The sequence below is a fragment of the Schistocerca gregaria genome, chromosome 5, assembly GCF_023897955.1.
Source record: "Schistocerca gregaria isolate iqSchGreg1 chromosome 5, iqSchGreg1.2, whole genome shotgun sequence".
NCBI classification, from domain to species: Eukaryota; Metazoa; Arthropoda; class Insecta; order Orthoptera; family Acrididae; genus Schistocerca; species Schistocerca gregaria.
In genome coordinates, this window is record NC_064924.1 from 515,015,438 (window position 1) to 515,042,024 (window position 26,587).

At 38.8% G+C, this 26,587-nt stretch overlaps 1 protein-coding gene and 1 non-coding gene across 3 annotated transcripts in view; both read left to right on the top strand.

Moving 5' to 3' along the window:
* The window catches only part of LOC126272120 (TBC1 domain family member 31), a 281,818-nt gene that overhangs the window by 213,733 nt on the left and 41,498 nt on the right, over window positions 1-26,587 (top strand). For both annotated transcript variants that reach the window (XM_049974719.1, XM_049974720.1), the window contains 2 exons: window positions 2,307-2,445; window positions 17,546-17,748. In XM_049974719.1, the coding sequence (XP_049830676.1) occupies window positions 2,307-2,445; window positions 17,546-17,748 (342 nt within the window). The remainder of the gene's footprint in view (window positions 1-2,306; window positions 2,446-17,545; window positions 17,749-26,587) is intronic.
* On the top strand, window positions 16,036-16,107 carry Trnat-agu (transfer RNA threonine (anticodon AGU)). Its single transcript has one exon. It is a non-coding gene; the product is annotated as a tRNA-Thr (tRNA).

Sequence of the window (26,587 nt, forward strand, 5' to 3'; positions counted from 1 at the left end):
AACATATCCATTGGGCAAAATTTGCCATTAATGGACTATGGGAGCAGACAACCAGCACAAGTGTATTTGCTAACAGCACGACGTCACCTGCAGTGCCCCTTCTGGGCGCATGACCATATTGGTTGGACTCTAGACTACTCGAAAACTGTGGCCTGGTCAGAAGAGTTCCAGTTTCAATTATTAAGAGCTGATGGGAAGATTCAAGTGTCACGCAAACACCATGAAGCCATGGACCCAAGTTGTCAACAAGGCACTGTTCAAACTAGTGGTGACTCCATAAAGGTGTGGGCTGTGTTTATTCAGAATAGACTGAGTCCTCTTGTCCAACAGAACCAATCATTAACTGGAGATGATTATGTTCGGTTACTCAGAGATCCTTTGCAGCCATTCATGGACTTCAAGTTCCCAAACAGTGATGGAATTTTTACGGATGACATTGTGCCATGTCAGTGGGCTACATTTGTTCGCAATTGGTTTGAAGAACATTCTGGACAATTGAAACGAATGAGTTAGCCACCCGCTTCGCCCAACATGAAACTATTTGAAAATTTATGAGATGTGGTCGAGAGGTTGGTTCATGCACAGAATCCTGCAGTGGTTACACTTTCACAATTGTGGATGGCTGTAGAGGCAGCATGACTTAGTATTTCTGCAGGTGACTTCCAGTGACTTGTCGAGTCCATGCCACCTTGGGTTGCTGCACTACACCAGGCAGGAGATGGTCTGACATGATTTTAGGAGCTATCCCATGACTTTTGTCACATTACAATAAATGTATAACTTCCTTGTTCAGACTGTAAAACTGTCCTCAAAGAATTTTTTAGTAGGAGGGACATACTTTTCCACCAGGCAGATATAGAGTAATCTTTTCAGTGACCATATCTCCTTGTTCATTATATTACTGCCTTCTGTTTCATTGTAAATTTTTAACTGGATGTGCTCTTGTGTTTGGGCATAGAGTTTTAAACAATGTGTTTGGAGTTTAAAATTTTGTCTGTGGCGAGTGCAATCATTTTGGTTGAAATGGAGAAAGTTATGTACATGTTGATTTTTAATTAAAAAGAGAAAGAGTAGATAGTATTTTTAGATTTTCTAATACTGGTTGACATGATCCCTGTTGTTTGGCAACATTCACGTCCCTAAATTAATTTATATATGGTATTTCTCTCTCTCTCTCTCTCTCTCTCTCTCTCTCACTCTCTAGTCCTAGGGGTCTTATGACATATGAATAATTTACTCAAAGCAAGAGTGATAGACTACCATTCTGATGTCTGTGCTTGTGGCAGTTGATAAAATATACATTGCAAAAGCTAGGTTGGCCTGTACGTATCTTCAGGAGGTTAAATTGCTGCACTGCTGATAAATACATTAAAAATAGCAACAACTGTACCCAAGTTTTGAAACAGCCAGTTCTTTCCTAAGGAAGCTAATAGCTGCAAAAGCTAAATATAGCTTATTCCATATCTATTGGCAGTAGAGTAATTCTACCAACTGAACATAAATACTGGCCAGCCATTCAGTCTAATTGAAATTATGGCTATTGTGATTTAAGATGAGAGGCACAACTTATGTTTGGACATCAAAAAGACATGGTTGGGCCTAGAATGCTACGCTAAAATTTGCTACATTGTGATGACTTTGGAGAAAATGAGAATATATGTATCACAAATTTTGCAACATGTGAGAGTATCTGACTAGTGCTGGTCACATCTGTGATGCAGGGGGTATGGAAGAAAAGAAACCATACATTTTAGGTTCTGAACTGTAACTGTGTAAACACTGTGAAACTTAACTGTTTCCGTTATCTGTGTTTAAAAACCTGTATTTGACCTCAAAATGATGGAGACACGTTATGATACCTGAAGATAATTCATCATCAGCCATTCTTCGCCCACTACTGGAGAAAAATCTTCTCCAGAATTCTTCATGCATTGTGGTCTCCCATTATAAGCACCTATGTTGCTCCATGTCTTCTAATGCCATTTACTCCTCTTCCATTAGGTAGTTTGCTTCATCTTTTCAAAGACGACAGATAGTCCTTGTACATTTATTGTAATGTTCTCTTGAATTTCTGTCTCCCAAATCAAAATGTCACATTTGCACAAAGAGTATTGCTGTTGACAATCCCCCTCCCTCCTCCTTATGGGTTCTCCTCTTGTCCCAATAATCAGAAAAAGGTTTCAAGATATTTATGCTATCTTTTGTTATTCCAAAATGTAAACTTATTATAATGTTAAGTTTTCATAGTTATATTTTTAATGTTATCAGATATTTTATTTTACCTTTTGTAAAAACTTGACAAACAGGCTCAGCAAATGGATCAGATAAGAAAAGAAAAAGAAGAACTGAAACAAAAAGAAGAGGCATTACTGAAATCAATATCTGCACAGGAAAAGAAGAGAAATGAAGAAAAGCGCACAGAGGCCGAGAAGGCTCGCTTGCAAAGTAAGGCAGATATGCATGTCACAATTTTCTTTCATTATCATTAAAAAATAGTAAATATGAAATAATCAAAAGTCATAGAAAAAAGTTGTAGTGTTGTTAGATAACTTTAGAGAATCACTTTAGATTAAATTATGAAGAATAGTCATGATCTTTATTTGAGGAATGCAGGGGAACATTGCTGTCTGAGAGCTTCTGATTGCTGGCTGGGTATTCTGATTCAGGTTTTCTGTAGCTAAAAGTAGTAAAAAACAGTCTCAATTGCACAGTCATTTATTAAAAATATGCCTGGTTACAGCCTCTAGTAGTAGGCTATCTTCAGATAATGCACAATCCGGCTGATGATGATGCTTGGAATAACTGTGCTGACGCATCACAAAGTAATGTGAACAGTTTTGCGTAATGATGGCGGCATCTTCCTGGGTAAAATATTCCTAATTTAAAATCTCCGACATTAGGGTCTTTAGATGGCATCTACTCAGGACGATGATATCATCAGGAAAACAAAACTGGTGTTTCACAGGCCAGAGGTGTGGGATGTTAGTTCCCTTAATTGGGTAAGCAGGTTAGACAATTTACAAAGGGAAATGGATAGGTCTGTGGGAAGTAAAGAGCAGTGGCAGGAGGAACAGGACTTTTGGTCAAGGGAGTGCAGAAATATAAATACAAAATCAACAGGAGTAATGCAGGCACAGATCTAATAATGGATAAAAAATTGAAATGTGGGTAAATTTGGGTATGCCAAAACAGATAGGAAACCAACACCCGTAATGGTAGTTCGAATTATATATCTACTAACTTAACAGATGGTAAAGTAAAGAGATTCAAATTACATATGATGAGATTAAATAAATTATTCCAATAGTTAAGTGAGAAGAAAATTTAACTGTGATGGTGAACTGAAATTTGATGGTAGGGAAAGGAATAGAAGGAAAAGTTGTAGGAGAACATAGGCTGAGACAAATAATGAAGCAATGTGCTAAAATTTTGCGCAGAGCACAATTTAATCATTGCTAACACGTGATTTAAGACAAATAAAAGATGGTTGTGTGTATTGAAGAGATCTGGAGACACTGAAATGTTTCAGATAGATTGTATAAAGCTAACAAAGAGATTCTGAAATGTTTCAGATAGATTGTATAAAGCTAACAAAGAGATTCTGAAACCAGATTCTAACTGCAAAACATTTCCAGGGGCATATTCACACACTGACGATAATTTATTGGTTAGGAATTGCAGTCTGAAATGGAAGAAATTGCAGAAAGGTGGGAAATTAAGGATATGGAACTTGGAAAATTGAAAGAATTGGAAGTTGTGAGTGTTTCAGAGGAAGAAATAGGCAACAAATTCTGAAATGGGGAAAGGGATGCAGTAGAAGGGATACTTTTGAGAGATGAAATAGAGAAACAGCAGATTATGAAATAGGCAAAAAGACAGGACCCAGTAGAAATCCTTGGATAACACAGGAGATATTGAATTTATTTGACAAAAGGAGAAAATATAAAAACACTACAAAGGAATCAGGCAAAATGGAATACAGGCATTTAAAAACTGAAACTGAAAGAATGTTAAAATATGTTAGTAGGTATGTCTACAGAGAAAATGCGAGGCTGTAGAAGCATGCCTGGCAAGGAGACGTTTATTTGCCTCCTATAGGGAAATTGCATCTACATCTACATTGATACTCTGCAAATCAAATTTAAGTGCTTGGCAGAGGATTCGTCAAATCTCCATAACAATTCTCTATTATTCCAAACTTGTATAGCATGTGGTTAGAACAAACACCGATATCTTTCTATATGAGCTCTGCCCATGTAGGTTGGCGTCAACAAAATATTTTCACATTCACAGCTGAAAGTTGGTGATTGAAATTTCGTGAGAAGGTTCCTCCACAATACAAAACACCTTTGTTTTAATTATGTCCATCCCAAATCCTGTATTATTTCCATGACACACTGTCCCCTCTTTCACGATAATACAAATTGTGCTGCCTGTCTTTGAATTTTTTTGATGTACTCTGTCTATCCTATCTGGTGGAGATCCCACACCATGCAGCAGTATTCTAAAAGAGGATGGACAGGTGTAGTGTAGGCAGTCTCCATAGTAGACCTGTTACATTTTCTGAGTGTCCTGCCAATAAAACGCAACCTTTGGTTAGCCTTCCCCACAACATTTTCCATGTGTTCCTTCCAATTTAAGTTGTTTGTAATAGGTATTTATCTGAATTTACAGTCTTTAGATTTGACTGATTTACCATGTAACCAAAGTTTAATGGAGTCTTTTTAGTACTAATGTTGATGACCTCAAACTTTACGTTATTTAGCGTCAGTTGCCAATTTTTTTCACCTTTTGAATATCTTTTCTAAATAATTTTGCAATATGTTTTGGTCTTCTGATGACTTTACTAGTCGATAGACGACAGCGTCATCTGTAACCAACCTAAGCTGGCTGCTCAGATTGTCTCTCTAATCATTTATAGAGATAAGGAACAGCAAAGAGCCTATAGCACTATCTTGGGCAATGCCAGGAATCACTTATATTTTAGTCGATGATTTTCCGTCGAGTACAATGAACTGAGACCTCCCTGACAGGAAATTATGAATCCAGTCGCATAACTGAGATGATATTCCATAAGCACCCAATTTCACTATAAGCCGCTTGTGTGGTACAGTCTCAAAAGCCTTCCGGAAATCCAGAAATATGGGATCAATTTGAAATCACTTGTCAGTAGCACTCAGCACTTCATACGAGTAAAGAGCTAGTTGTTTCACATTAGAGAAACTTGCAGAGAAAGTAGTAGTGGCTGTATTATTATCAAGAGCACAGATTGCAAGGCAGTTCTAAGAAAAGAAGGGAAAGGTGGAAGGAGTATCCCATCAGTCTAAGAATTTTTGAGTCTAGAATAATAAAAAGTAAAGAAAAGTTAAGATGGTTTTTTAATGCTTCAGGTGCTGTACGTAGTCCCTCCCCCACTTGAGAGGAACAGACAGTCATGTGAAATTGTCTTAAAAGTTCTTCTTTAGGATATTGTTCGACTTGGTTGTCACACTGCCTTCACTGTCAGTTATGTCGTCTTATCATTTTCCCTTCTTGTAAGTTTCTGAACTTAGTCATTTTGTGATAGGTTCGTAATGATAAAACCGTGTCTTGTCACCCATGATGGTTTTTGCCTTGAAAAGAATTGTCCACATTTCAATCAAGTCTTGGCAGGCATCAATGCATCGTCATTTTCATTTGAAAGTCAAGGTGCGCAGGAAAAACTTTGCACATACATTTCTGTTCTTCAAAACATTCCAGAAAATGTGTTGTTGTAAGTTCAAGCTGTGACCATAGTTACTGCCCCACGTCGCTTACATGCGGGGAATAAAATCAGTCTTTTAATGTTTTCAATGGATTTTGTATATAGAACAACTATACACAGAGAATGAAGTGGAAGACAGTGTTATTGAAATGGAAGAAGAAGTAGATGAGGATGAGGTGGGAGATACGAAACTGCGAAAAGAGGACACTAGAGCATTGGCCCCGGAAGTAGATGGCAGGCCTTAAAGTTATTGAGGCCCTCCTTGGGAGATGCAGCTGTGACAAAATTATTGCACTTCTTGTTCAATATGTATGAGACAGTCAAAATAACCCCCCCCCCCCTCCCCCCCCCCCCCCACACACACACACACATCAACAAGAATGTAATAATTCCATTTACAAAGAATGCCAGTGACCACATGTGAATATTACTGAACTATCAATTTAATAAGTCATGATTGCAAAATACTGACACAAATTATTTACTGAAGAATGGAAAAAACTGGTAAAGCCAATCATGGAGAAGATCAGTTTGGGTCCAAGATAAATGTAGGAGCACACAGGGAAATGGTGACTGTAGGACTTATTTTAGAAGATAGGTTGAGGGAAGACAAACCAGCATTTATATCATCAAACCTACATTTATAGCATATGGAGATGTAGAGTGGGGTCAGAGTCGAAATGAAAGTGATGGATACTTGCTTTTAAAATATATCTCTTCTCCTTTCTGAATTTTCAAAAATCAGCAATTGTTTAATATTCCAGACTTTTGTTATCTTCTTTCTCCAATTACTTCAGCTTTGCTTATCAACATTTTTAGTAATAAAACTCTTCTTTAATCATAATGAATTAGTTATCTTCTGTTATTATTTGCCTCAAATAACTTATACCGTTTTCAAATAATTATAAACTTTCATTACATACGTGAGTACAAGTACAAGTGTCCGGTTAGCAATAGCTAAGCTTGTACTCCACCAAAAGCTTGACATAAAACATAAATGTTTTTGTTTTATTGTTGTGTTTCATTGTATTCTATTGAAGTAAATCATGTTGTAATACTCTGAGGTCTTCCTTGGCACTCTGTATACCATTGACAATTTCATGTGGCACTTGCTATGACGTAGGGATGTCCACAGTCAAGCGCTATCCTCCAGGGGCTTCCAGAGGAATGCCTCAACAAATAATAAAATACAAAACAAATATTTGAACTTATATATATATATATATATATATATATATATATATATATATATATATATATATATATATATATATATATATATTAAAAATAAAGATTCCAAGACTTACCAAGCGGGAAAGCGCCGGCAGACAGGCACATGAACAAAACACACAAACACACACACAGAATTACAAGCTTTCGCAACTGGCAGTTGCTTCGTCAGGAAGGATGTTGTTGAAAAAAAAAACTGAGATGGTTGTGTAATGGGTGAAAGGAACTGAAGCTGTGAAATAGTATTCACGAGTTTACACGAAATGTTTGTACACTTGGAACAATGGATTTTATAGCAGCGGTTATGTTGAAAGCGTTGAAAATTTTAGGTTATGGTTTGGAAGTAAATTACGTATTATTGAGTATAATTAGGCAGGATAAAATGTATGGTAGATTACGGAAAAATGGAAGATGAATACAAAGTGGAACTTCTTGTACAAACGAAAAGAGAAAGTAAGACGATAGAGAAGATTTCGAAATGCAACAGAGACAATAACAAACGTAATTGTTGGGTTCAAATTAATGACGATGTAAATAAAACAGAAAGAAACTTCCACATGGGAAAAATATATTAAAAATAAAGATTCCAAGACTTACCAAGCGGGAAAGCGCCGGCAGACAGGCACATGAACAAAACACACAAACACACACACAGAATTACAAGCTTTCGCAACTGGCAGTTCCTGACGAAGCAACTGCCAGTTGCGAAAGCTTGTAATTCTGTGTGTGTGTTTGTGTGTTTTGTTCATGTGCCTGTCTGCCGGCGCTTTCCCGCTTGGTAAGTCTTGGAATCTTTATTTTTAATATATTTTTCCCATGTGGAAGTTTCTTTCTGTTTTATATATATATATATATATATATATATATATATATATATATATATATATATATATATATATATATAAAATGTTTTTGGACTCCTTTTTCCGTGTAATTATTATTATTAAGATTATAATAAAATTAGTTGGAGATGCACTTGCTCATTTATAGAAGAGGAGGGTATGGAAAATTCTGCACCTGTAATGATTATGAAAAAATTTCATAATTTGATTCTGCCGAATTCTGTACCTTCACAAGAGAAAGATTTGGCAATGCAAACTGTCATAAAGTAGCAGAAATAAAATAAAGGGGCCTAAATTTACTTTCAGCTTGTACAGTAACCGGACTGGAGCTCAGATAGTTGATGATGGGCAGGAAAGGGAGCAATAGTAGAGAAGGAAATGAGACAGGATTGTAGTTTCTCCTCAATGATATTAAATCTTTGTATTGAGCAAGTAGTAAAGGAAATGATGGAGAAATTTGAAGGGAAGGAATAAAAACCTTGAGGTTTGCCAGTAACATTGTAATTCTGTCAGAGATGCCAGAGGACTTGGAAGCTCAGTTAAACGGAATAGATAATGTTGTAAAAATAAGTTATAAGATGAACACCAACAGGAGTAAAACAAGGGTTGTAGAGTGCTGCCAGTGAAATCGAGCAATGCCGATTAATATTAAAATAGGAAACAAGACACTAAATGTCAAGGGGGTATAAAAAACAAACTGGCAAAATAAGAAAAACATTTCTGAAAAATACAATTTTTTTAATATTGAATATAAATTTAAGTGTTTTCTGAAGGTGCCTTGTAGGGAAGTGAAGTGTGATAATAAGAAGTTCAGACAAGAAGAAAATAGAGGCTATTGAAATCTGGTGCTACAGAACAATGCTGAAGGTTAGATTGAATAACTAATGAAAAGGTACATATGTACTCATGATCATGAGTCAGTTTTTCCTGTAAGCACAGCTTTAGCCCAGCATGTGTTTAGCCTCCTGGCAATGTCCCCTGCCAGTCTTATTCTCTGTGCTTTTGTTTTCTGCACCATGATCAGTTGTTTCATCAGGTCAAACAGCTTTTCATTCTTTTTACTTCTTGAGGTGTTCTCTTTGTGGATTGACCCAAAGATTCTTCTCATGATTTTCCATTCAAAGATCAATACATTCTCTACATCTTCTTTTGTAGTGCTTACAGTTTCTGTCCCATATAACAACAACAGTACTATCGCTGCTTATAGGCTTTAAGTTTGCCTTAATTGACATATTTTTTTATGATATTATCTGCTCCATCTGTGATAAGTTTTAGACTCATTGGCAATAAATCGATTAATTTCTTGTTTTAGGATATTATGCCTGTTGAACCAGGTTCCCAGTATTTAAAATTTTCCACTGTCACTATGTTCCATATTCCTACCTGTAATGGTGCATTATTGGGGGCTTCTGCAGCTATTTCTATCATTTCATCCTTCTCCACATTAATCCTCTTTCCAATTGTACTGAAATTCTTCACTAAGTACCATGCAGTTTCTGCCATCTCTTCCTCTGACTCTACTACGGCTGCAATGCCATCTCCATATCCTAGTAGTTCTTCCATTTAGCTTCACTCCTTTACTTTCTTTTTTATTTTCCAAAATACTTTCTCCAAGACCAAATTACAAACTAATAGTGAAGTGGCATCACCTTGTCTTGCACTGGTTCTGATGCTGAATTCCTTGGACAGCACCTCCTGATATTTGACCTTTTCTTTTGTCTTTGCTGTGCACACTTTTATCAAGTTGATTAACTTTGTTGGCATGACAAGCTTCCTCAGGATGTTGTACATACTTAATCTGTGTCTACTATCATAAGCCTTAGAGAAATGTAGAGATGTTACCAGAAACTGATGGTTGAATTCCCAGCACTCTTCCCAGGTTTCTCTCATGTGAAAATTTGAATGACTGTTGATCTTCCCACCTGGAAACCTGCCTGGTAATCTCCAACAATATCTTTAGCAAAATGCTTCAGCTTTTCAGTAGTTATTAATGATAGCATTTGAATGGTATACTTAGCAGAAATATACTTGTATAATTCCTACACATCTTCTTTTTGTGCAGTGGGATAGTGCTAGTTTACTTCCACTCTTTCAGGCCCTCCTCCTTTTTCCAAACTTCACTTACAAGATTGTATATCTCTCTCTGGTGTGTTTCACCTCCTACCTTCAACATCTCTGTAATTATCTTATCTTCTACTGGCACCTTATTATTCTTCAGTTTCTTAATTGCTCTAGCTACAATATGTGATCAAAAGTACCCAGACACCTGGTTGAAAATGATTTACAAGTTCGAGGCACCCTCCATCAGTAATGCTGGAATTCAATATGGTGTTGCCCCACCCTTAGCCTTGATGATAGCTTCCACTCTCGCAGACATACCTTCAATTAGGTGCTGGATGTTTTCTTGGGGAATGGCAGCCCATTCTTCATGGAGTGCTGCACTGAGGAGAGGTATCGATGTCGGTCGGTGGGGCCTGGCACGAAGTCGGCACTCCAAAACATCCCAAAGGTGTTCTCTAAGATTCAGGTCAGGACTCTGTGCACACCAGTCCATTTCAGATATGTTATTGTCATGTAACCACCCTGCCACAGGCCATGCGTTATGAGCGGGTGCTCGATTGTGTTGAAAGATGCAATCACCATTCCCGAATTGCTCTTGAACAGTGGGAAGCAAGAAGGTGCTTATAACATCCATGTAGGCCTGCGCTGTGATAGTGCCACGTGAAACAACAAGGGGTGCAAGCCCCCTTCATGAAAACATGACCACATGATAACATCACCGCCTCTGAATTTTACTGTTGCCACTACCTACACTGGCAGATGACATTTGCCAGGCATTCAGCATGCCCACACCCTACCATCAGATCGCCACATTGTATACTGTGATTTGTCACTCCAACAACGTTTTTCCACTGTTCAGTTGTCCAATGTTTACGCTCCTTATATCAAGCGAGGTGTCATTTGGCATTTACTGGCATGATGTGTGGCTTAGGGGCAGCCACTTGACCATGATATCAATGTTTTCTCAACTTCTACTGTGTCAGTTTGCCTTCTTTATTTCTTCGTTTGTTGTCCTCGGTGTCGAACTACTGCGTTGTGATACTGGCTGGAAAATGGGGTGTGGAATTACAAGACTGACTACTTTAACCCTAGCACAACTCTGTGTGTGTGTTTGGGGGGGGGGGGGGGGGGGGGGGTTGGAAAAATATCTGCAGTATGTGCTGTCATGGTTTTATAATTTTTTTGCAGGCAGTTTTTGCCCCCCCCCCCCCCCCACCTTCCCGCTCCCCTCTTAGACGTCAATGAGACAACTTTTCACATTACAATATTTCTCAATATGGCAGAAAGAAATGCAGCTTCTGACTGTTGGTACCGCTGTATTGTGTTGTTCGAGCATTTGTACATTACTTGCAGTTATAATAAAATGTCTTATCAGTGTCAGAGATTTCTCACAGATGAAGAAGTGTCAGCTATAATGAATGAAGCAAGTGAAGGCGATGAAAGTGATCCAGAAGAAGATGATACAGTTGTGACATACGACAGTAACATAACAACTGAAAATTAGTAAAAGTTCACGGAGTTCATCCCCTGATGAACAGCATGCAGCTGCCTCTAGCATCATTGTTACAGCAAAAAGTTGTAGGGAATATATTACTGCACCTCCAAGGCAAGTACACAGGTCAGTACAAAATATAGCGAATTTTCGTGAAGGTTTGACTCATGAACACTTGACCTCTAGTGTGTCAGAATCTTTCAAAACGTTTATAATTCCCAAAATAACGAAGATTATCGTGGACTATACAAACCAAGAAACTCATAATAATGACTTAACACTTACCTCCATAGAAGAAATGTACGTCTTTGGTATTTTGGTACTCATGGGCACAAACAATGACACTAGACTGCCACTTGTGGACTTATGGAGGGAAGTATTAGGAAAGAATATCTATGTAGCTACGATGAGCTGTATTCGATGTGGAGAACTCTGTCTCTGATTAGATTTGATGATAAAGAAACAAGAACTGAAAGACAAAAGCCGGATAAGTTTTGCCCCTTCGTGAAGTTTTCAACAAAATTGATGAAATGTTTGTGAAATACTATATACCAAGTGCAGATCTAACGGTTGATGAAATGCTCTCCCTATTTCGAGGAAGATGTCCCTATTTCAAGGAAAATGTCCCTTTATGGTCTTTATGAAAGACAAGCCTGGGAAGTGTGGCCTATTGATTAGGATGTTATCAGATGCACACACCTGGTGTGTTCTAAAAATTGAGGTCTATGCAGGGATGGATGAACGACCTGCGGAGGAATGGAGTGCAAAGGCAATTGTTAGAGTCCTAGTGAATCCACTGGCAGGAAGTTGAAGAAATGTAACAATAGATTGTTGTTATACATCCATAGACCTAGTTGAGGAGCTTTACAGTGAAGAGTTAACTTTAGTGGGAACGTTGAAGAGTAACAGAAAACATATACCAGAACAGCTAAAGAAGACACAGGTTCGAGAGTTTATTCCTCTAAGTTCTTACTCACAGATCTGAAAACAGACAATGCACCAGTTACCTCGGTTTCATACATCTCTAAACTGAAGCCTACTAAGAATCTCCTACTTCCTTCCACACAACATGATGATAATAAGGTGGATGAGTTGACAGAGGAAAAAAAGACAGACATCAATCTCTACTACAATGAAACCAAAGGGGGCATAGGCAGCATTGATCAAATGACATGACATCATTCAGTAAATCGCGGATCGGGAAGGTGGCCATTCTCTCTCTGTTTCACCTTGACAGATATTGCCTGTCTCAAAGCTGGAACAATTTTCATGATAAACAACCCAAACTGGAATAAGAAGAAGCATAATGTAAGAAGGCTGTATCTGCTAGAATTAGGTCAACAGCTCGTTAGGCCACGTGTGGAAGAGAGAGCAAATAATATCATGGGGTTACAAAAGCCTGTCATCTCTGCAATGGAAAGTGTTCTAGGGAAAACACTGCCCAGCATTACTGCAACTGTTCAATCTGTTGAATTTTATTCAAGAGGAGGGTGCCATGTCTGTTTGAAGAGTAAAAACTCTAAAAAGGATAATGACAAGATGACAAAAGTGTCTTATAGTCTGTTGCAGATTTCCAAGTATGTGTGTTCCAGTCATTCTGCAAAAACAATCATATTTAAAGTATGTGAAACTGAAAGTGAAAGTGAGTAAGAAGGAAAAAATGGTAATTTCTGACTTTGATTTTTTGTTTTCTTATTTGTGGTTTGCTGTTGCACGTTTTTTAAGATTTCTTAATATAAGTCTGATTTATATGAAAGTGTTAGTTTCATGATAAAAATTTAATAATATTTTTCATATTCATTACTTTATTTATTGTATTTGTATATGTTATGATGTTCCTGATAACTATGGAAAGTATGTTGGAACCTAGTAAAGAAATTCCTAGTTCATTAAATAATCAAAACAAAAGAAACAAACAAACAAAATGTTAAAAGAGTGAAAAGAATGTAAGGGCAATTTGTTCCCCCACCCTCCCCCCCCCCACTCCCCCCACCCCTCCCCCACCCCCACAGACATCCAGGTGACAGATCTGAGCTTAGTGGTGCTAGGGTTAAATTAATGTAGCCGATAGGTGCACAGTTGCGTTTCACAGTAGTTTACTTGCTCTCTTCACAACCCTCCAACAATACACAGTAATGTATGGCCAGTGCACTGTTGTTTTATCTTTTCATAAGCCTCATTAATAGTTTACAGACAAACCTCCACTAGCTGACAGCTATATATCGCCAGTGAATTGTTGTTTTATCTTTCTATAAGCCTCATTAACAGTTTGTAGGCAAACCTCCACCAGCTGCTACAATAGTTTACTATTGAACATCTACAAGCAGTAAAAACCTAACTACAAGGTACACAGTTCTTGAAGAATGGACAGGTACATATGGAGCAGATACTGTCATTGTTTTAACACATGGCCTAATTGTGTTTCACTTATTTCATGGATGCATTGTTGCTAATCTAACCAGTGCAGGTTCCTCGTCTGAAACTCGGCCGTGGACTGACTGACTTGGGAGCAAAAATCGGGCCCTTATATATCCTCACAATAATAGGTGCTGAAACTACACATTGTTCGAAGTTTAACTTACAGAAATTACAATTAAAACTTAACATATTAAATTAACTGAATACAATGAAAAATTCTGTCTTTTTAACAGTTTCTTCTACTACAAGAGTTAGGCTCATTTGTATAAATCATGAAATTAACAAATATAAGTATGCAAACAATACTTTGGACATATCTGTTAATTTCTTTGGAATTAATTAAGAGCTGGCTTTGCTAACATGTTTTCGAATAGAGCCAAATAGATGCTTTAAGAATACTATTAGTTGTTCCTCCAAATGTTTTTAATTACTACAGAATTTAAATTTGTTTATATGTAGACAATAGAATTTAAGTTATGAAACAATTACTGATTTCGCCCTATAACAAAAGATGCTAACTAGGGACAGTCGAATTAAATTACTAAACCAGTTACATACATAAAACTATGCACAAAATTAGATCTGCTGTTATATTCCTTAAAACTGAGGGCCAACCTTTCTCTTTTATGAAAATGCAGATTATACTCACATATGTTAATGGTAATTAGTTAAAATTGAAAAAAAATGAATTTAAGGAGGCAGATGGCAAAACAAGAAGGGAAGTAAAAATATCCCAGCTTGCTTCGTCACACCGTCTAACTGTCATAGTACTTGCAATGGATCCTGAAACAGTTTGGAATTCCTGTGAGAGGGTCTGGATAGATGTCTCCCTACTACACATTATGACTCTCTTCAACTGTCGGTGGTCTCTGACAGTCAACAGACGAGGTCAGCCTGTACGCTTTTGTGCTGTACATGTCCCTTCACTATCACATCGGAAACAGTGGGCCTAGAGATGTTTAGGGGTATGGAAATCTCATGTACAGATGTATGACACAAGTGACACCCAGTCACCTGACCACATTCTAAGTCCGTGAATTCTGCGGAGCACCCCATTCTACTCTCTCACAATGCCTAATGACTACTGAGCTCACTGATATGGAGTACTTGGATCTTGTTGAATCAATTAAAATTCTCTTCCTCTACACCTGCTGCAATTCTTCCTTTCAAGAAGACACCTTCAGCATTCAGCAACTCCTCAGAATATCAGAATATTCCCTCCACCTGCCTGTGATCTTTTCTTCTCTCTCTCTCTCTCTCTCTCTCTCTCTCTCTCTCTCTCTCTCTCTCAGTAAGCGTATTTCCATTCTTATCATCAATAAGCAATGCCTCATTTCTTTGATCATTCATTATGTCTTTTACCATGTGAAACATTTTTATGCTGCCAAAAATTGTATTTGTCCTCTCATTGGTCACGTTTCTCTGCCCTCAGAATCCTGTTTCTTTCTCTTTTTATGTTCTTCACTGCTTCCTACTTTTCTGCACAATTTCTATCTGATAGCTTCCCTTTGATCAATATCACTGTTGTTTGATGCCAGAACTTCAGATTTGTTATGCTTCCTGATGTTATACTGGATGCTTAAGCTTCTCAACAACAAACTGTCTCTTGCCCGTGTTGATCCTTTTTATTTTACAGCACAGCTACAGTTGTAGTTTTGTGATTACTGAGCAATGTTTTGCACTTGCATCAGCCCTTCTGTAAGATCTAACACCTCTCATATACTTCATTATCTCTCCTCTGTAAGCATTTGATCAATCTGGTTGATGGAGTTGAGGAAGTCCAAGTCCCTTTGTGCATTTTTGTGGGGTAAGGCCGTCAAGCTTATTACAAGGTTGTGATCTTGTGGGAAACGGATTAGACAGACTCCATTGTAATTTGTTTTTGGGCACATAATCTCTTTTCTGATTTTCTCAGATCTTATAATGAAATGTGTCCTTTGAGACTCCCGTCTCGTTATTATCTCACGATAATGATCAAATATGATCGAAGCAGACTAAATCAATTAAAATTTGTGCCGCGGCCGGGACTCGAACCCGGGTCTTCTTGCTTACTAGGCAGATATGCTACCACTAAGATCTGAGAAGATCACCATATGGTACAGCAGACGTCCCGCTACGTCCAATGCTGGGTAGCTCGCCAATACCGGCGAGCCCTGGCAATAGTGACGGTATTAAGGGAAAATGAATTAAAGTTTGTGTTGGGGAGGGAACTCGACCTAGGTAGTTCGTGCAGCTATGTCTGCCATAGTGCCTCGGTGGTGTAGTGGTAGCATATCTGCCTAGTAAGCAAGAAGACCCGGGTTCGAGTCCCGGCTGCGGCACAAATTTTAATTGATTTAGTCTGCTTCGATCATATTTGATCTTTTCTGATTGTTGGTGTATACATGTCTTCTTGTTCCACTTTGGTGTTGAAGTATCCCAAATTGATCCTCATATTTCGAGTACCACTGCTTCCCACTGCTCTTTCTAGCTCCTCATAAAAGTTACTTTTGTCCTCCTCAACACACTTGTTGGTGCATGTGCATTAACAAGTGTTACACTTCCATGCATTATGGTGAGACACAGTATCCTCTTGCTTATTGTATTGCTCTGGAGTCCTTCACTTGCCTCTCTGAACTGTCGCTCACCACAAATCCTGTCCCATGTTCATGCCTTCCATTCTCTTTGCAGCATCCATAAAAGACTACTGATTTATCCTCATATAAAATTCCTTCCCTACGTCATCTTAGTTTCGTGTAATGCAGTGACGCCAACTTTATATTCCTCTAGCTTGGACACCACAATTTTGGCAGCTCCTGGTTTATGTGGACTTCTGATATTCCATGTGCCAAATTGTGAACCAAATCGTTTAGCCGTTTTAACTTATAGGGTTCCATTCTATTCCGAGGCATATTTCTAAGGGCTCTTGTAGTGATAAGTGTCCCCTGCCCACATTAAAGGTGATTTGTTGGGTTAGCCCAGAAGTAGGGCTGTCACTTTATTGTTCCTGTGTTGGCACGGTTTGTCATCAAGGTTTTATCCCCAAGCAGCATGGGTTTCACTACACCTCAAGAGCTTCTTCTGTCCTGTGGAATAGAAAAATATGGGTAGGTAAGGAATGGAAAAATAGGAAAGACAGGTTATCATGAGGCATACTTTGTGTGGCTCGTATGCTGAGATCTTTTCAGCTAGGTTGGACCTGCAGTAGCTTATCTACTACTAGTATAGCTCTCAGCTTCATTGAAGTGCAAAACCTCTTTCTAGTTCCACATAAAAGTCACTTTTGTCCTCCTCAACACTTGTTGGTGCATGTGCATTAACAAGTGTCACACTGCCATGCTACGATAAGATGGTGCCCCTGAGAGACGTATTGAATTGAACTGAAGGAAAAAGAAATTTGTGTTGACTAAAAGAAGAGATCAGTTGATAGGACACAATCTGAGGTATCTAGGAATTATCAGTTTAGTGATAGAAAGAAGTGTGAGGGACAAGAATTACAGAGGTGGACCAAGGCAAGTTTTGAGATGAATGTAGATTGCAGTAGTTATGTAGAGGCCTGCACATATTATGCTAGTGTGTAGACCTGACTCAAAGCAATCTTTAGAACTGAAAATAACAACAACAACAACAACAACATCTTGTCCAGTGTGTGTGTGTGTGTGTGTGTGTGTGTGTGTGTGTGTGTGTGTGTGTGTGTTGGACAGTTGAGAATTACACATATTGGACGAAAATACTCATTCTGTGTCAGGACAAAAAAGTCAGTTACAGTTTTAATTGCAGGCCTAGAAGAGGTTTATCATGATATACTACAAGAGGAAGAAGACAGAGTTTCAGAAAAACGTCAGAAATTAGCTGCACTTCGTCATGAGCTACGAATGCAGAAACTAGAACACTTAGAAGCTGCTAGAGAGAAACTACTTCATCATCAAACTCAGCAACGTCAAGCTGCATTGGATCGTCTTGTTAAGGATATAGCCCGAAAAGTAAGTAGTTAATAGAATACAGTATAGTGTAGCTCTCTTCAGTGACAAATACTGTCTGCTGTGAAGTCTTTCACTTCACTGTAAATGATTGAAAATGCATTATTGATGCTTTAGTGTAGCCAAAATTTAAGATGTTTTGTACAGGACTTTGTGTTGCTATGCCTACCGTGTGGGATAATTCCTAACAGATTAGCAACAATAACTATTCAAGAAATAATAATTGTTCCGCTATGCACAAATCCCACCCCCCAGGGAGGGGGAGGGGGGCCTTACAACTCTTTTGTGAGTACATACTTGGCTATCATGGGCCCCTAGCCTGTGCTGCAAGGTTATAGTTCCACTAGTTAATTAGTTACTTACTTAGTTAATTAGTTAGTTATTTTCATGTCCCATGGATCATTTTCACAATAAATAGTCATGATATGGAAATTAATTTGTACTCTAAACATCACCATATTATTATTATTATTATTATTATTATTATTATTCTCTCCTCCCCCCAAAATGAAAGCAAGATACACAGATTGAGATAGCAATTCCTGCCCACCACCTTTTACACATTACAGAAGTAGAAATTCTACTGTGGAATACAAGGAGTTGTCAAGGAGAAACTTTTTCAGTTTATTTTCAAACGTTAGCTTGCTGTCTGTTAGACATTTTGTATCACTGGGTAAGTGGTCAAAAATTTTTGTTGCAGCATTGTGCACTTCTTTCTGTGCTAAAGAAATCTTAATGTTGAGTAATGAATGTCATTTTTTCTTCTAGTATTGTTATTATGTATTTCATTGTTCCTTTTAAACTATAGTGGATTATTTACAACAAACTTAATGACAGAATAGATATACTGTGAAGCAGTAGTTAGAATGCCCTACTTCTTAAACAGATATCTACAAGATGATTGTAGGTGAGCACCACATATTATTCTGACAGCATGCTTTTGAGCAATGAAGACCTTTCTTAAAGATGAGCTACCCCAGAACATTATTCCATATGACATTACTGAGTGAAAATAAGCAAAATATGTCAACTTACTGATTTCTTTCTCCTCAAGATTTGCTATGGTTCTAAGTGCAAATATGGCTGAACTAAGTTGTTTTAGGAGTTCCAAAATGTGTTTTTCTTTTGCAATTTAAATTCTCATCAACATGGACACTCATGAATTTTTAAGTTTCCACCCTATGTATTATTTCATCACCATCACCATCACTTATCACTGCTGCCGTGGCCCTACAAGTTCAGAACTGAATATGATGTGTCTTTGTGAAATTCATAGTGAGACCATTTGCAGAAAACCAGTCAATTATTTATTGAGAAATTTGTTCACCATTTCTTCCATTTCTGTATGTATACTGGAAGTGATTACAATACTGATGTTATCTGCAGAAAGAACTAATTCTGCTTGTTGTACATCAGATGGTACATCATTTAAATATATGAAAAACAGTAGGTGACCTAAGATTGAGCCTTGGGGAACCCCAGATGTGATTTCTCCCCAGTCAGAAGTATGTTCCTGGATTCTGTTGATTGAATTACTACTAAGGACAACTTTTTGCATTCTTTTGGATAGATATGACATGATCCATGGCTATACCACCAATCCCATAAATCTTCAGTGTATATAGGAGTATACGATGATACATGCAATCAAATGCCTTGGATAGGTCATAGAAAATACCTACCAGTGCTATTTTGTTATTTAATGCTTGTAATATCTGGTGTGTGAGCATGTAAGTGGCATTCTCAGTAGAGCAACCCTTCTGAAACCCAGACTGTGATTTGTTGAGGATATTGTAGTAGAATACACCACCTTCCCAAAAATTTTGGAAGATGATGTCAGCAGTGAAATAGGTTGGTAGTTACTGACATCTCTCCTATCGCCTTTCTTAAAGAGGGGTTTAACAACAGCATATTTTAGTGTCTCTGAAAAAATACCTTGAGTTAGTGATGCATTACATTTTTCAATCACGAAATCATTTTCCACTGAGACCAGCTCTTTCAGTGTAGTAATGAGTTATGCGCAAACTCAGAGTGATGGGGTGTACACTTTGTCCATCATGTACATAGGGGGGAAAAAGGACAATAGGGTCACTACCTATCCCTTCATCTTAGCCTTTGAGGGCAATTCATCACCTGGAAAGTTCAAGGTGATGGTATACTAATACGATGTGAAACCTTATACCATCTGCTGTTGCCTCCCTCACCCCCACACTCGCCATCCCCCATACAGTGCTTGAAATTCGAGAACACGTCTTTGCATAGCAGCCCTAGCCCCATCTGTAGAGATTATGGATGAACACTGCATGTGAACGCTCCTTGTGCCCCCCCCCCCCCCTCCAATCTATGTCAACTGTTGGGAACCCCATTCTCCCCACCCACTTGTTTTCCAGAGAGAGAATAAGGTACAAGGATACAAGACTCTGGACAAACTAGGTTACCAAGAGGCCAAGAAGTAGTATGAGGAGTTGCATCCAGCATTGCAAAGAGCGTCATGTCTACAGCTATGATGTCACCTCCTTTGGCAACAGTTACAACTGCTGCAGTGGACCCTCAGGGCTGCTCAACTGTGCCTGCCCCATGATGGGTTGATGCTCCCCTCTTGTTGCTTCCATCAGACCTATTTTGGGATTGATGGCTCCCCATCCACCAGGGACATTGTTCCCCACTGCCCAGCTGGAGACAAATCACCTGCCTTTGGTATTTCTTGCCAGGGAAGGGCCCCTTGGGACATTTCCTTCCAAGGTTTCTGCTATTCTACAATTGGACGCCAGCCAGTGGCTGAAGGAGCCGCAGGCTACTGGTCTCTGGACTCTGAGATCATCATCTTTACCTGAAACAATTCAGAGAAGCCCTCCCTGTCACAAATCCTCTTAGGAGAGGCATGCAGAACTTTCTCTGTGATTGACCTTGCTGTTGGTGGCCCTTACCTTCTCCCATCCACCCACTGGAGAGCTCACAATGACCTCTGTGGTAATGGCTACTTCCCGATCTTCCTGTTCCTCACTCAGCATCACTCCCATGGACGCCTGCCCAGATGGGCTCTCAGCAGTGCTGACGAGTGCTTTCACCATTGCTGTTGCACTTGGCTCCCTGCCATATGGAGATATTGTGAGGTAGTCCAGAATACAAGGAAAGGCCGTTCTTTTGGTAGCTGATTTAGTGATCCTCTGTTTCTCAGGCCCTACCCCCTGAAAGACAGTATCTTGGTGGTCATTAGAAATCGCAGAGGCCATTAGAGACCATAGATGGCTCTCCAACATCATACACAACACCCATTGATAGAGCAACTCATTGCCATTAAGTGGCTCCCCTATGGTCCATCATCTAATAAAACGATGGAACCAAGAATGCTGGGAACAGCACGTTTTAATCATTGGGCCATGTACCTCTCCTTGGCAGTTATGGCTAAAATTGGATGTGTGTACAGTTTCCAGACTCCTGCAGATGCACCTGGTACAACCTTGAATGGCACTGTCTACACTGACTCAGATGCTGTTGCTGAACATTTTGCTGTGTATTATGCTCGAACCTCAATGTCTGAGAATTATTAACCTGCCTTTCATGTTCTAAAATAGTACATGGAGTAAAAGTGATTATCTTCTACTACATGTCATCTGGAAGAATATAATGCTCCATTCAGTGTGGGTGAATTTGTCAGTGTCGGAGCCCACTGTCCTGATACAGCTCCGAGCTGGACCACAGGACCACATCCAAACCAAAGGACTGAGCACCTATCAGTGGATTGGCAGCATCATATCCTTGCCACATCTGGAGTGAAAGCGAGTTCCCACTTTACTGGTGAGAAAGCATCATTGTCCCAGTGATGAAACCGGGTAAGGATCCTCCAGAGATGGATAGTTACCATGCAATAAGTCTCATCATTGTTGTCTTTAACATGCTTGAAAACATGGTAGCTATGTCACCTCCTGGAGTCTCAGGTTTTTCTGGCTCCGTCCCAGTGTGGTTTTCGCTATGGCCATTACACTACTGATAATCTGGTTTACCAGGAGTCTGCCATCCAAACAGCTTTTGCCCAATATCAACACCTGATACCTGTTTTCTTCGACTTGCAAAAGGCTTTTGACACCACGTGGCAACACCACATCCTTGCTACCATACACAAGTGGGGTCTCAGGGGTCTGCTCATGATATTTATCCAGAAATTCCTGCTGCACTGTACAACCCAAGTTCAAGTTGGTGCTTCTCACAGCAAGCCCCCCTATCCAAGAGAATGTGGTCCTGCAGAGCTCTGTACTGAGTGTCCCTCTCTTTCTAGTAGTCATCAGGTAGTCATCAGTGGTCAAAACAATACTAGACACAGATGGTAGTGGTTATAGGATATGCACAGTTGTAGTATGAAACCAGGATGGTGCTGTAAGAATGATTGCTTACATGTCCAGAATACTCTCAGAGGCCCAGAAGAATTAATCTGTGGCTGAGAAGGGGTACCTTCGCCCACCATTCATCATACTGTTGATAAGCCTGAAGAATACACCAGGACAATCAACAAGTTCACGGAAGCTTTAGAAATACATTGTCGCAGTTGTGAACTAAAATCAATGCAAACATACGGATGGTGACTACCCTTTGTGGAATCCATTTGAAGAATTTTACAATTCTGGTGACATTCGAGTCATTGCTGCTTTAACCAAACATTGCAGCTGAACAAAGGGAATGTCCTGTAGTACCAATGGCCATAGTGACACTTGAGAAGGAAGAAGCTATCAAAGGTAATCAGGTTAATAGATGAAACATTGTATAAAAGAAATTATGACCCAATTGGATGGAAGTAGTTGTAATTCCAGCTCATTTGTGGACACCAGTACTCAAGAATTCCATGACACACTGACATTGCATCATTGATGATGTGAAGAATCAGAAGCAGGTAGCATTGTCCAGGTCTGTACCAATCTGTCATGCTATGGACACCACAGGAGGAAATGCCAGTGACAGAAGCATATGGGAACATCCACTGTGATATACATCGCTGACGTATGATAAGTGGAATATCTGTGACTTGACCACAGACTTAAGTATGTTCTAGGCTTCCAAGCAAAATGGAAGTGTATCTTTTACTGTGTAAATATTCATCCAATAAAGCTTTAGAGTATAACCCTATTAAAATGAATCTGAAGGGACTGAAAAATCTAGAGTTTGTGTTAAAAAAATTCGTATTAAGTGAAAAACACATTTTAGTATGCACATATGTAGAGTAGTACAGTAACGTGTAATACGGTTACATTATTGTAGACTTATAACACTATCACCTGACTAAAAATACAAGTACTCACAAATTACACCATTTTCTTAGAAAAAAATCAAGCATGATTCACTGATGTTCACAGGAATGAAAATACCTTGTAATATCACAACAAACTGTAACTATAGCACCCATAAACCTAGCTGTGATGTCGAATGTTGAAGCATATCACGCTAAACTGTCCAAGGCTGTAAATATCTCTTGACATGTAGGTCAAATGGTATCTGTAACCTCCTCACTTTCTTCAGATGACCCACCTTGCACCTCTGACACAGCTTTAGGTGCATCAGATTCCACAGAAGCACATACAGCAACACTGTTGTCAGTACTAATGAATTCCTCAAAACTAATCCCAGTCTTGCACAACTGTCCATTTGTCAGGTGAAGTGGCATCGTCTAACTCATGGACATTTTTGGTGTTGCTGTGTCACCTGGCTCCAGGCTGCAGCGAATGCTTTTATTGCATCAAGCAGATTTCAGTTTTTGGTTGCAATATTTTTTTAAGCTGCACGAAGTGCAACTCTTACAAGTCACTTGTGATAAGCTCTCTTCATGAGAGAAATGTTACGTTGGTCCAAAGACTGAAGGCAGATTGCCGTATTTGGTGGAAGAAACTGACTTTAATCCTGATCGTGCTCAGATCCTGAACATTATGGGCTGTACATCTGTGCAGTGTAAGGAGGACATGATTGTTTTGAGCAACCATTTGACTTTTGCAATGCAGAAGCCACTTTCAAAATGATATGTCGTCAATCCAAGATTTCTTATGGTGAGAGTAGATGCAAGGTAAAGTGTCAATATTCACGTGTTTAAAACAATGCAGTTTCTCTTACTTACTGATAACCCAGGGACAAAACTTCTCACTGCTGTTTGCATTACATACTAGGGCAACTGTTACATGTTGTTAGCTGCATGCTCTTCCGTGACACTTATCACATTTTATCGCCAGGATGTGATTTGGAAAAATTGCTTCACAGCAAATTTATACAGATGAAACTGAATGTCTAATTTGGAAATGATACAGTGAACCAAAACAACAACTGGTGTCTTTAGATGCCTATATTTATAGCACTCTCATTTGCTTTCCGCTGAATCTTAGAGCATTAGGGGACTGGAATGCAGTTGTAGGGAAGGAGTAGAAGAAGAAGTTACAGGAGAATATGGATTTGGGCCAAGGAATGAGAGAGGAGAAAGACAATAGAGTTCTGTAATAAATTTCAGCTAGTAACAGTGAATACTCTGTTCAAGTATCCCAATTGGAGGAGTGGAAAAGACTGGCTGATACAGGAAGATTTCAGTTAAATTGCACCACGGTCAGACAGAGATTTTGAAATCAGATACTGGATTGTAAGGAGTGCCCAGAAGCAGATACAGACTCAGATCACAATGTAGTATTGATAAAGAGTACGCTGAAGTTTAAGAGATAAGCCATGAAGATTGAATACACAAAGAAATGGGATACAAAACTATTAAGGAATGACAAGATATTCTTGAAGTTCTCTAAGGCTATAGATACAGCAATAAAGATTAGCTCAATAGGCAGTGCAGTTGAGGAGGACTGAAAATCTCTAAAAAGGGCAATCACAGAAGTTGGAAAGAAAAAATGTAAGTACAAAGAAGGTAATTGCAAAGAAACCATGGGTAACAGAAGAAGTACTTCATTTAATCGATGAATGAAGGACATACCAAAATGTTCAGGGAAATTCAGAAATACAGGTCACCGAGGAATTAAGTAAATAGGAAGTGCAGGAAAGCTAAGATGAAATAGCTGCATGAAAAATGTGAAGAATTCAAAACAGAAAAGACTGATTCTGCATATAGGAAAGTCAAAACAACCTTTGGTGAAATTAAAAGCAGGGGTGGTGACATTAAGAGTGCAATGGGAATTCCATAGTTAAATGCAGAGGAGAGAGCAGATAGATGGAAAGAGTACACTGTAGGCCTCTATGAGGGGGAAGATTTGGCTGATATGATAGAAGAAGAAACAAAAATTGATTTAGAAGAGATAGGGGATCCAGTATTAGAATCAGAATTTAAGAGAGTTTGGTTGGACTTAAGATCAAATAAGGCAGAAGAGATTGATAACAGAATTTCTAAAATCATTGGAGAAGTGGCAACAATATGACTATTCACATTGGTGTGTAGATTGTATGAGTCTGGCGACATACTATCAGACTTTTGGAAAAATATCATCCACACAATTCTGAAGACTGCAAGAGCTGACAAGTGCGAGAATTGTCATAAAATCAGCTCAACAGCTCATGCATTCAAGTTGCTGACAAGAATAATATACAAAAGAATGGAAAATATATTGAGGTTGTGTTAGATAAAGATCAGTTTAGCTTTAGGAAAGTTAAAGGCATCAGAGAGGCAATTTTGAGGTCGTGGTTGATCATTTGAAGCAAGACTAAAGAAAAATCAAGACATATTCATAGGATTTGTTGACCTGGAAAAAGGGTTAGACAGTGTAAAATGATGCAAGATGTTCGAAATTCTGAGAAAAATGAGGATAAGCTATATGGAGAGATGGGTAATCTACAATATGTACAAGAGTCAAGAGGGAATAATAAGAGTGGACAACTAAGAACAAAGTGGTTGAATTAAAAGGGTGTATGACAGGGATACAGTCTTTTGCTCCTACTGTTCAATCTTTACAGCAAAGAAGTAATGATGGAAAAGAAAGAATGGTTCAGGAGTGGAATTAAAATTCAAGGTGAAAGGATATCAGTGATATTATTTTCTGATGACATTGCTCTACTGAGTGAAAGTGAAGAAGAATTATGTGATCTGCTGAATGGAATGAACAGTCTGATGAGCACATAGTATGGATTGAGATCAAATCAGAGAAAGATGAAAGTAATTGAAGTAGCAGAAATGAGAACAGTGAGAAACTTAATATCAGGATTAATGGCCATGAAGTAAGCTAAGGAGTTCTACTGCCTAGTCAGCAAAATAACCGATGATGGATGGAGGAAGGAGGACATCAAAAGCAGACTATCACTGGCAAAAAGAGCATTCCAGGCCAAGAGAAGTCTACTAGTATCAAACGTACGCCTTAATTTGAGGAAGAAATTTGTGAGAATATACATTTGGAGCACAGCATTTTATGTTAGTGAAACATGGAGTGAGGGAAAACCAGAACAGAAGAGAATCTAAGCATTTGAGTTGTGGTGCTACAGATGAATGTTGAAAGTTGGGTGGACTGATAAGGTAAGGAATGAGAAGGTTCTGCGCAGAATATGTGGAAAACTCTGCAAGGAGAAGGGGCAGGATGATAGGACATCTGACAAGGGAATCACTTCCATGGTACCAGAGGGAGCTGTAGAGGCCAAAAACAGTAGAGAAAGACAGAGATTGGAATAAATCTATCAAATAATTGAGGATATAGGTTGCAAGTGTTACACCGAGATGAAGAGGTTGTCACAGGAGAGGAATTTGTGGCGGGTCACATAAAACCAGTCAGAAGACTGATGACTGACTCAAAAGGTCACTTAAAGGTATGTTGAACCACTCAAGCAGTTATGTCTCAATATCTTCATACTTAGCACTATGAAGTCATTTACATTTGTTTCCAGAAACTGA